General features: G+C 27.2%; 1 protein-coding gene across 1 annotated transcript; it reads right to left on the minus strand.

The window, feature by feature from the left end:
• Nucleotides 1-206: 206 nt before the first annotated feature.
• On the minus strand, nucleotides 207-5,956 carry LOC124817754 (uncharacterized). Its single transcript, XM_065803712.1, has 5 exons — nucleotides 5,808-5,956; nucleotides 5,235-5,446; nucleotides 5,051-5,155; nucleotides 3,930-4,103; nucleotides 207-3,731 (listed from the first exon to the last, which is right to left on the minus strand). The coding sequence occupies exons 1-5, from the start codon at nucleotides 5,827-5,829 to the stop codon at nucleotides 3,525-3,527; spliced, it is 720 nt and encodes a 239-aa protein (XP_065659784.1). The 5' UTR covers nucleotides 5,830-5,956; the 3' UTR covers nucleotides 207-3,524.
• Between the last annotated feature and the right edge of the window lie 7,078 nt (nucleotides 5,957-13,034).

Raw genomic sequence — 13,034 nt, forward strand, 5'->3', positions numbered from 1 at the left:
AAAAAAACAAAACTTTTATATTAAATCGGTGGCCAACATGGGTACAACGGACACCCCTGAATATACTTGTTTTGAAGTAGAAATGACCGACTTAAAAGTAAGATTTTATAATTTCTATGTGGTAAGTAACCCGTAGTTTTATGATGTCTTTGTGGTAAATAAACAGTAATAAAAAGAGATTTTTTCAAAAAAATAACTAAGAAAAATTTAGACTATTTACTTTATTTTTAACAAATAAATAAAAAACGATTACAGTGTATATTTCATTATTGCTAATATATAAATCATGCTTATCTTAAATTTAAGAAAAATATATATTTATTAAATTTTACAAAAAAAAAATGCTGTGTTTATAATACAAATTAGATTAAAAATATGATCACAGACATCATATCCTCACATCAAAGTTGCATTTAAATACTATATCAAAAATGACATCTGGTATGAAAAACGTCATACTGCCTTGTTAGCGATTGGAACAATACCGTAAAAGGAGGTGACTGGCTATTTTATAAAAAATAGTTTTAACTTTTAAAAACTACTTTGCACTTCAGCAACTTCTTCCAAGGTTAAGTTTATCACAAAAGTAAAGATTATTCTGTTTATTTATTAATGAGATTAGTTGTATTTTGCAAAACTATTGATATAATTTTTTCGTTTTTTATTAGGGGAGACCGGGGCTAGTTGGCTCGGTTTTTACTCTATGAGCTCTGTAGCCCAAACAGCACATTTTTTTGAAAGTATTAAAGTGTAGTCTTAAAGAGTATGAATTTGGGTAACTGATAAAATTTGCATTCACTTACAAAAAAAAAATACTTAAGGCCTTCCTGGGCCCTCAAAAAAAAAAAAAAAATTGCGCCAACTTACTCCACCACAGGTAAGTTGGCGCAAACTATAAAAATGATTAATTATGTATTATTAAGTGCAAAATTAATAGAAATTTTTTTACTATTAATTTTGGCAACAAATTTAATCCAAAAATTTAATATTAGTTTTAGCTGTTACTAAATAATAGTACGTATAACAGCCAAAACAGTATCTACTTTTTATCTGTGAAATAAAAAATTAAAAAAAATTTTTTTCTAATTTTTTTGTAAGAGTAAGTTTTTTTATTAATATTAAAAATTAAAAAAAAAAAAATTTTTTTATAAAAATATGTACTTTTTTCTCATAGTAAATGCTATGAGCCAACTAACCCCGTGAAAATTTTGTCAATTTACCCCGTAAGCCTTATTTTCAATAAACAGTCTATAGATCTTGAAAAACGGCAACTTTGAAAAAAGTCTGACATGGTATAGTAAACCAATTGTGACTTTTACAATACTTTTTTTTTCATACGACCAACTATTTTCTTCGCAAAGTTAAAAGGAAGCAATGTTCCAAAAGTTACGTTTTTGTCCAAAAAACACATAAATTTTAATATCTACCACGTGCATGCGCGAATCCTGACAATACTATAGTGAATGATGATATGGTCAATTAGGAAGGTTCTGTGTCATTTTTGTCACTCTCTGATGAAAGGCTGTAAAGATAAACACAATTCGTCAACTTACCCTGCAGTCTCCCCTAGAGTCTACAAAAATTGTTAAATTTATGTGATGTCAAGGTGTGAGTTCGTTGAAACTGATTTTCAATATTATATTTTTGATTTATTTTTCAGAAAATGTTCCCTATATATATAATTTTATTGGTTTAATATTCAATTTTTGTTTTTAGGAAAAAATATTAATTAATAGTCATATTTATATCAAAGAAACTATGACAAGAACATATAAAAGTGTTGCTGGGTGTCGTGATTATATTCCATACACCCACGAAACATTGACCAAATGTTTAAAAGAAGTAAGAAGTGGTAATTTAACACAAAAAGATGCTTGCTTAACCTTTAAAATTCCTCAATCAAAATTAAAGAATGAACTGAAAGGTTTACATAATGAAAAACCAGGCGGTTGCACAATATTTAGCGAAATTGAAGAAGAAGTTTTTGCAAACTATATTATAAATATGTCTTCTTTTGGATTCCCAGTTAAACTAGAAGGGGTTCCTCCATCAAACATGAGGAATTATGATGAAACTAATTTAACCGATGACCCTGGTAATTAACTAGTAATAACAAAGCGAGGATCAAAATAACCTGAGAGGATAATTACCACAAAACATAAAGTCTGCTACATCTTTTATGTGTTGTGGTAATGCAGAAGGGCATATCCTTTCTCCATAGATTGTATATAAAGCAGGTTCAATGTGGACAACTTGCACAGAAAAGGGACAGAAAAAGGAGCATGTTGTAACCGCTTAAAGAGTGAACTGTTTGACTCCAGTTATTTTACAGATTGGTTTAAATCTTCATTGTTACCTGAACTAAAAAAACATCTTGAAAATATGTTCTAATTGGAGACTATTTGTCGTCACATATAAATACACTGCCCTTGTGTGATGAAAAAAACATCAAGTTTATTGCACTTCCTCCTAACTTCCTCCTTTAGCTAGTAAACTTAAGGCAATCTTAGGTTTATTGAAAAATTTCTCAATTAACTATTTTTGACCTATGAAAGTTCAGTGGAGAAATATATCTACAACTTGGAAGCAAATTGGCAAAGGTAAGGCTCCATCAATTCCAAATGAACAGTTTCCAGCATTGCTTAAATGTCTCGTGAAAAAAAATTGAAGAACCTGGTTGTGAAAGTATGAAGAAAGGCTTCAGAAAAACTGAATTATACCCACTTGATCGAAAACAAGTGCTAGATAGACTTCCTAAAAGAACGTTTATAAATGAAGATGTCACTGTAGAAATAGGTTCTTTTGTCAGTGGTTCTTTCACACAACATTTAGTTGAAGCTACAGGTGATGATTATAGACCCCTAATAAAAAGCAACATAAAGTCTCCGTTGTCCCAGGAAAAAGTGTATCATCAATTGATGTAGTTAATATGCAAGCAGCTATAAATACATATACGACAAAGAAAAACTGTTGGCTGTTGTAAAAAAACCAAGGTATTCACTCTTGAACAACAAATAATTACAAATAATCTATTAAATAACTCTAGCGCTGTTAGTTTGATGCTTGATGCATAGTTTTTTGAGTTTTAAATATTAATAAGGTTTTTTTGTGATTTATATTTTGAATAAATTTGTAAGTTAGTTTCAAGCTGTTGCTTTTAATATTTTTTTGCCTTAAAAACATATCACCTAATATCAATGTATTTGTGAATATGTAAAATATGAATTGATTAATTATTAATTATAATTTGCTTTTAGGCCAGTTTTAGGCCAGTTTAATGGCCAAAGTCACCACCAGTATAGGGGTGACTTGACTCATCCTTAAAATTAAAAAAAAATGTGAAAGGTATAATTTTTTTGTTTTTCATTTTAACTATTTTAATTAGATTATTTAATTCTTCGACATCATGCACATCTAATGCAATTTATTTCAACATATTAACCATTTATGATAAAATTTAAAAAAAAAAAAAGATTTTAAATTTGGCCAAAGTCACCTCATTTTACGGCACCAAATAATGTTATTTAATTGAAGTTAAAAGTGTCGCATAAGACATACTTTTTCTTTCTTTCCCAAAAATCTTCCTTAAAAATCTTTTTTAAAACTTCTAATTGTTTGAGAATGATCAACATGCTTTTAGAGTGATTGTATTTTTTTGTCAAGACATCGTAGCTTTGAATATACAGTTCCTTAGTTTCATTGAGTACTTCGCAGTTACATTCCGAAAATATCTAAATTAAAAGCATATCGTATTTTAATTTTTGCCTCTTCATCATAAATAAAGACATGGAGTGGATTTATATCCAGCTTTTGGCTAACTTAAAATACTGGTAGCTCATTTACTTTTGTAAGTTAATGCAAACATAAAACTGCTGAAAATTTTGTTAACAAGTTTTAAACACTATGTTATTTGTTTAATATTTACAAACCTCTACGATACTTTTAATTCGCATGTAAAGCGATTTTACGCTGTTGCATATTTGTAACATCGTCACCATAAAATTTTGACCAGATTCAATACTTGCTTCATGTTTCATTACAATATATAACTCTCCAAGAATCTTATCTAATAAGTTTTCATATAGTCGAAGAGCGGAAATATCCTAAAAAGTCGTGTTTCTGCTATTTAGATATTTTTAACTTTATTCAAATGATTTTTAACTGGTTTAAATGATTATTAGATATAAATAGTTCCAGTATAAAATTGGGATTTTAAATTTTGAGGTTTTAAAAATATCACAGGAAGAAAAACTGTTTAATAAAACTTTTCAAAAATAATAGTTCATACAAATAAATAAGTCTTAAGAATACAGATATTTTGGCAAGCATTATAGTTAAAGGTAGAACGTGGCTAATTGAGCATAGGAACAAGTTAGACATATTGAAAAATAAGCATTGCATGACAAAATATCTAATGAAGAAATTAAAGAAATAGAATGGTAACGCAATTTGCAACAAAAAAATAAAAACAAAAAAATAAAAATAATAAAGGTTACTAAATTGCAGTCGAGTAAGATGTTCGGGTACTTTTTCTGTTTTGGACCAAAATTAATTGAGGTAAGTTGAGCAACTTTGAAAAAAACGAATAAAACTGTTAAACGCAAAAAATACCTCTGATAAAAAAAAATATTGCTGTACATTATATATAATGTTTTTAAATTAGCAATTGTTGTATCAAAATAATTCAATAACTTTCTTACTATTTAATTTTTTCTCTTCTCTTACTTACGTCACTAAAGTGTGTAAAATAAAGTTAAAAACACGCTTACTGTTATAGTTATAATAATATCAATAGTTTTTTGATGATTTATCTAAATTCCATACCATGCTTATTGATTTATTTGTCGATTGCTGAACTTGTTCAACTCATTTGCTAAGTTTACCTCTTTGGGGCAGGTTGAGCAGCTCGGTAAACTTAAGGCAATCTTAGGTTTATTGAAAAATTTCTCAATTAGCCCCGTTCTGCTCTGTTCATGTATACTTATTGCATTTCAATACAACTTAAAAAGGTATCCATTAGCACCTATGATAATGGAGCAAAAGTTCTTACCGAAGTCAGCGATTTAACATTTGGACTTTTAATGAAACCTTCTGTAGTGTGGTAAGAACAAGCAGAATCATTTAAGGTCGAGTCGTGTTTAGTTAGCCGTAAAACCTAAAAGAAAATAGGTTCTAAATGGAAAAGTTTTAAAAAGAATATGAGGAAATGTATTCTGAAATTTTGAAAAACTTACCAATAAGCATTTTAGACGATGAACAGCCACAAAATAATACCTATCCATAATCAAATCTTCTGTTAAACTATGGAATTTCTTCAAAGCCTCCGTGCACGATTTTTTTTCGCATTTCGGAATAATTTTGGAATTCAGTGGGTTTGTAGAAAGCGTACCTTTACTTTGATCCAGCATTTTTGATTTTGCCTTTACAAGTATTATAACCAATGTTGCTAAAAGTTATTAGATATATATATATATATATATATATATATATATATATATATATATATATATATATATATATATATATATATATAAATATATATATATATATATATATATATATGTATATATAAATATATATATATATATATATATATATATATATATATATATATATATATATATATATATATATATATTTATATATATATATATATATATATATATATATATATATATATATACATGTATATATATATATATAATATATATATATATATATATACATGTATATATATATATATATATAACAAAACTAAATTTTTCAGTTTTATTACACATGAGATATGTATTTTTATATCATTTTACCTAAAAGAAGCTTTATAAGCATTGCTTTCTTGTTTTTTATGTTGCAGACTGCACCCAGCAATAAATTTTTTAATCTTTTTCATTTCTTTTCGTTTTTTTCACTTTTTATATAATATTAATGAATGAAGGGAATTACCGGTTAAATTTTCTTAGAAATGTTCCCAGGTAACTAGGAAACCACCTTCATTCACGTAAAAAAACTTACTGAGAAGAAACGAATTTTTAATGCGTAGTTTTCCTTCGTGTCGTTGAAACTAGATATTCTTGTAAATCCTTTTTCATTATTTATATTGGTTTGTTTCTTAGAATTTCCCAAAAACTGAACAAGTTTTAATTATTTATCGTATTTCATATGCGTACTTAGTTGAATTTTGTAATGTGTGTTATATAATCGTATTTTATAACATTTTTATTTTTAATACTAATGTCAAATACAGATTTGTTACAAAAAATTGCAGTAATTTGAGCTTGGAAATAAGAGAAACCCACATAACAGCCCACCAACCATTCGGGTGGGAAGAAAGTATTTTAACCATGATTTTCTGAAATATTAAGATTCAAATTTTTGAGAGAATTCAAATTTCATGAAAAGTTTTTTGAAAGTAGTGAAAACTGTGGTTCGGGCTCTGGTATAGCGACAACCATGTCTTTTTATCTAGAAAACCCGCACATCGGATAAAGTACATAGTATAGTGTTATTGTTTTCAACTACTTTTATTATTATTTGTACTAATTAATTTTAAAATATTTACCTAAAAAAGTTGCAGTTTATCTCATAAAAGGCAAAAAAGCTCACGTTATTATTATTGTAAATTAAACCAACAAAATATTGCCCACGATCAAGTTGTAGGTTTTACTAAAGTTAGATGATACAGAGTTTTTAAGGCTTTTTAGCCCTTTTAAGAGTATTTTAATGTCGTTGTTAAATTATTTAATTCTTTTAAATAGTTTTTTAATCCATTCATAAAAATGACAACTTTACAATACAATCACATAAAGTATACGATTTATATAAATCAGTAAATTAGTTTTACTTTCAAAATAAGTTTTATTACAAACTTTCTCTGCTAATTTCTTTAACTGCCTTTTGTCTAACATGGCCGAAAAATCTATGACAATCATTTCTTAAAATGTTATTCATTCCTCGATGAGAAATTGAGTAATTCTTCTTACGTATTCGGATTTTCCATTTTAATATTTATATTAAAATGTGCATAACCTGAAATTTTGAAAAAAATCAAAAAAATTTATATTATCATTTTTGATGTAAAATTTTATGAGGAACACATTTTTAAAACTATTTTTTAATATTAATAACATAAATTGTGATCTAAGCAGCTTTTTGAAACACTAAAAATTTTTTCGAACAAAGCAACTTCCTTAGCAACCACCTTCTTACCGACTCTGCCTTGACATAATGGAAAACTAAATTACCAGTTTATGATAATGATAAACCATGTTGCTGTTTGTTAAGTTAAAGTTATTATTCATACTTTCAAAGCACAATGTCGTTTGCCATAAACTTTCAAATCCGCAAATGCACGCTATGTTTATATCGGTTAGCGAGATATAATAGAAGTCTAAAGTACGCCTCGATTTCAAATTATAAACGGTTGCCGTAATTGTAGTTTGTGTTCTTTTGACTTCAAGAAGAGACTTTTTTTTTCAGAGATAGAATAAATGATTGGAGATATAAAATAGATGAAAGGGATATCTCAAACTATACCTTTGATTGAACTGTTGATATAAGGCAGAAGCTTTTTTAAATCTTTGTTAAAAAAAAAACGAATAACCTTACTCTGCAAATAAGCCATAAAAACCAAATCCCTTACTATGAATATAACAAAAATTAATATTTTCTAAAGGCTGGGTCAATAAAAATAAGCAATTGTTTTACTCAGTAATTGCTCAGCTTTAAGTGAATAAAAACTTAAGCAAAATTGTTGAAGACTAAAGAAAAAATTCTGTCGTATATCAACAGTACAACCAAACGTATAGTGAGAGTTAAATCTCACATGACATGTTCTATTTTGCTAATGAAAGACATAGCTTTTCGCTATTTTATATACTGCAATTTAAAGCAGATATCTAATGTACAAATCACGTAATGGATGTCAAAAGAACATCTATTAAAGTACAGCTATCAAAAGAGCAAACTATGCAATAGCCAAAAATACACCATCAAAAGTGCAAATCATGTAATAAAAGTTAATAGTACAGCTATTAAAAATACACATCCTACTTTAGAAGTCAAAAGTACAGCTATTAAAAATACAAAAAGCATAATAAAGCCAAAAGTTCAACCATCTAAAGTACAAATCACATAATAGAAGCCATAAGTACAGTAATCAAAATGACAAATCGTGTAATAGAAGCCAAAAGTACAGCTGCTAAATATACAAATTATAATAGAAGTCAAACTACAGCTATTAAAAAAAATTGCTAAACTTTACGTGAATAAAAATATGAAGAAAACTGCTGAAGTTTTTATTAGTAAAGCTGACGAACTACTGAGTAAAAAGAGCAATTGCTCATTTTTATTCACTTAGCCTAATATGAGTAGCTGTAACGTCACGAATAGCATTAACTAGTTTTTTAATGTTTCCAAAAATCAAAAGTATTACCTTGTGTCGAATTTAAGTTCTTTTCCTAAACTGTTAGCTTATAATTAAAAAAGTAAATTCAAAATCATAAAAATTTACTAAACTAAAATCATGTTTCCACAGTAAGGAAACTTTAACAAATTAGTGGAATCGCAGAACTAAATAAATTAACAAAAAAAATTATAAACAATAAACAGTAAAAACAATAAAAATCTCTAAATCTTTAAAGATTTTAAACCAAAGTGTCTGACTATAATAGCAATAAATATTTAAACATAAATAATGATTTTTTGTTTCGTTTTATACAAGACTGAAGATGAAGACTATAGAGCATGATAACAATTTACAGAACATTCAAAAGATTGAGAGCACTAAGGAACAGACACTGTATATGGACGAGACTTAATTGAATGACGAGGAACACCAGAACAAATTTTAGTTGATGAATTTTTTTTAGTTGAATTTTAGTAGAAATTAGAGGGCAAAGGATAGAACCTTGAGTCAACCCTGACGTCACAGGAAAGGAAAAAGTCACAGGTACAACATGAGTTCTATATCACTATTAAAATATATAGCTAAATATATAGAATGTATGAAATAATTGAATAAATGAAATATAGCAATAAACTAGAACTTTAGAATATAACAATAAATATGAACTTTTCTTGAAATCAATGTTTCAAAAAACACATAAAGGAGCTCTTTAATTTAAAAAGGGGTATTGTTAACATTAACATTAAGTTCAGTATTATTATATAGAGATATTTGTTAACAAATGGTAATGCATAAAATAATAACTGGACCCTAGTTGAATCATCAAATAGATAAATAATAATACTGAATCAATCCATGAAACGTAAAATGAAATAAGTTTCTCACTACTCAAAAACAATCTTTGCAAATAGTACACCAAAATAACCATACCACAACTAAACAACGTACACCAAAACAACGCTACTATAACGATAATACAACGTATAGTTGGCTTATTAAATCTTTAAAGCATTGTTGATAAAAAATAATAGTCACACATTACTAATTTCCATGAAGCATTTAAGTCATCTTAAAACCAAAAAATAACAAAAAATCCTCAAACATAAACTAATATTCAAAAATAATACTTTCACAGCTAAGAAGACACTGTACTTAACCAAATTAAAAAGTTCTTAGATGCAATATGAATAAAAATATATTAAATATTTATAATAAAAGTGATTTAAGGTCATAAAAATTATTTTGGAAAATTGTTAGTGTTCTTAAATGGTTTGCAGTTTAATTTTAAAATTAAATCTGATCATATCAAACTATACCCATATATGTGGTGATTTGCTTATAATAATAAACTATAAAAAACCTGTTTGATGATTCACAAAAAGAAAATTATAAATTTGAAGAACGAAATCAATAATTATAAAATAAACTTTTAAAATATATACCTATAAAATTAACATATCAAAATATTTTCACTGATGCAAATAGAAAATGTATTATTTATGCATACAACATACACAAATGAAAAACTTAAAGCTGATTATCTACAGGGTTAATAGAGTACAGCAAATTTGTTGCTAATAAATATTTAACAAATTACTAATACTTAGAAATACTCTTATTGTTACCTGAAATTAAAAAATCTTACCTTTTGAAACAATTAGTTAAAAATTAAATGTTACAAAACTCTATTCTCAAACATAACAAACAAAAACATATCAAAATTTCAGTCAAAATGCAAGATGGGGAAGGATTATTATTAAAAGAAAAACATACCCTACTTTATATTAGTCTGACATCTAAAACCATATGGAGAAACGCTCTGATTTTTTAAATTGTCATTGTTAAGATATTTACTACAATACTTAATTAAGTATCTATCAAACTGCGTGTCCACAGCAATAACAATATCATGGTGTTCTTCGACTCTTTTTAGAAAAGACCAAGTCTGAAATGTTTTCACACATTCTGTGGAACCACTGTTGACAGCGATTACACTGCGACATTTGTTTCTCTTTCAGTTGATTTTCCGCAGGATTCTATGGCATTCTACAACTGCAAAAAAGTTCTATACAGATATCCTTTTGAATGCATATTTTGCAATCTGCTAACAATTGAGGGAAAGAAGAAACTTTGTTAACCTGAATGCATTTCAACATACATGCTCACATCTCTAGTAGAGAGAATGTTATTTTGTCAGGGTTTGTTTTTGTGCTAACAATATGATAAATAAATAAATAGCAAAGACACCACAATCTGCCCCATTTGACTGCTGTTGAACCGGTAATACACACATAGTTCACTTGTTATGCATGCATTTCAAGATGGCACATATTTGTCGCTTTGTATGATGTGTAACTTTACCATGAAACATACTGTCAAGAAAACCTCACCAGGTTGACATCTATGAGTTGAAATGGCAACCCAGTGACTATGACCATTGTGCAAAACCTGAACAAATGGTATATCATAGTAAGTATTGAAAACAAGATTTTTATCATGTTTTGAAACATATCTATGACATTATCACATAGCCATCCATTATTTGATATATCTGACAAGTCATTTTGACAGAGACTTATTTTACTGGTTTTTTCATCTGTATTTGTATTTTCATCAGAACCTGTATATTCATCATCACTGCAAACAATGCGCTTATCTCTAAACTCGAATAAGTTTTCATAGTCTAATAAATTATCATTTATTACTTCAGTTTCAACATGTTTTTTTTTCTGGTTTAAATGTTACTTCGATTTTAGAAGCAGCCAATAATTTTTCTTTTTTTTCCTCCAACTTCTTTAAACTTTGTACTTTTTCTTTTTGGTGCTGGTAGCTTATGACATTTAACACAGCTCTTCTGCAAATGTTATGTTTTGTCATTATTTGGCAGAAGTGGCAAGCAATCTTCCTTAGGTACAGCATTTTTCACATTTTCAATGGCGTTACTCAACTGACGAAAAGTCTATTTCAAACTTTTGATTTAACCATTTTTCGTGTTTCTTTTCAAATAAAAAGCTGTGTTTCTTGATGAATCTCTTTAAAATCCTTTGTAATTTGATTCAACTCCATTTTACTTTTGTTCCAAGTTTTCTTTTTTACCATCACCCATACAAACTCTAGAGTTTTATTAATTATTAGTTAACAAACTATACTATAAAAATCAGTTTTTCTAGCTCTTTTTGTTGAAAACATATCATTTGGATAGCATATAAGTGGTTATGTTATTGCTGTAATAAGTCATTGTTGTTGTTAGTACTTCTAGTTAGTTATGCAACGTTGTTGGTGTATGAATTTTATTAATTTTAGTTGAATATATAACGTTTCGTTATTTTTAATTTTTTTTTTTAGTTATGCTTAATAATTTTTAATTATGTTTCATAATTTCAAGCATGGAACGTTAATTTTAAGGATAGGATAATAACACATATTCAAATAATTTCCTAATTGAATGTCAATTACCAATAATAAACTAACATTTTTTATTGATTATTGAGAACAAAGTCTTATGTAGACTTTTGTTCAATTAACAATTGGGAACAAAAAATTTAAAATTGGCTAGAATCCAGGTAGCGTAAACTTCAAAAAGAAATTTCTCGCAGTCGCAGCTAATTTTTTAATTTTCTTTACAATAGACTCAACTCCACGTTATTTAATAATAATTTGGTCGATGCCTTTTGATACTTTATTCGTTGCGGAAGTTGGAAGTTATGATTTAAGCTTTTTTTTTTCCGCTTAAAACATCATGAAAATTGAAAAACGAATTTTTTCTTTTTTTTGAGCATCTTAAGACGTCTATAATTTGATACTCTTTAATATATAAACAAATTAGCAGAAAAAAAAAACTAGTCACGAAACACTGCAAGAAAAACAAAAAAAAATAATTTTTTTTTGAAATCTTAAATTTGGCAACCATTTTTGACTTTGATGATCACTATCTCTGGGATAACTATCATCAGAGTAAAAATATATGGTATTTTCCTTAGTCTGAATATTTTAAAGCAGTAGGAATTTAGTTTTCAAAAATCTGAGACAACTTCTTTTTGTATTTCGGCCACCCAAAAACACACAGTGAGTTGTTTACATGAGAATTTTTTTTTTATAATAAAGACATTTATTTACATTTTAGATTTAGATTTTGCTTTATATAAGTTTATTATAACCATTTTAAATCTAAACTTTATACTGTTTATGTGTTTGTGTTATAGAATATAAGCTATAATAAATGCAACGTATTAATGCTTAAAGAGACAGAAATCAATGCAAATTATTAATGATTAACAGTTAAAACGCGTTTTTAGGGGAGAGTGTGTATGAAAGAGCCAGTTTTAAAATGGCGTGAAAAAAACTCAATTGTAATAACTTTTTTTTTTTTTTTAAATTAAATAATTACATTATTGGGTAATATTTTAAAACTAAAAAAAAATCGGATAACAATGCTAATAATCATACACCTGTTTTTAAAAAAGAAAGAAAACAGCTCTTTCATAACATTGTGTCAATGAAAGAGCCACTTCTGCGCCATGAAAAAGCCGTAACTTTCTTCGAACGACTATCAGCCATAACTTTTTTTGAACACTATCAAGTCTTTTAAAAATATTAAACTGTTAAAAAGACTTCTAAAAATCAGATTTTA

This window comes from Hydra vulgaris, chromosome 08, assembly GCF_038396675.1.
Source record: "Hydra vulgaris chromosome 08, alternate assembly HydraT2T_AEP".
Taxonomy (NCBI): domain Eukaryota; kingdom Metazoa; phylum Cnidaria; class Hydrozoa; order Anthoathecata; family Hydridae; genus Hydra; species Hydra vulgaris.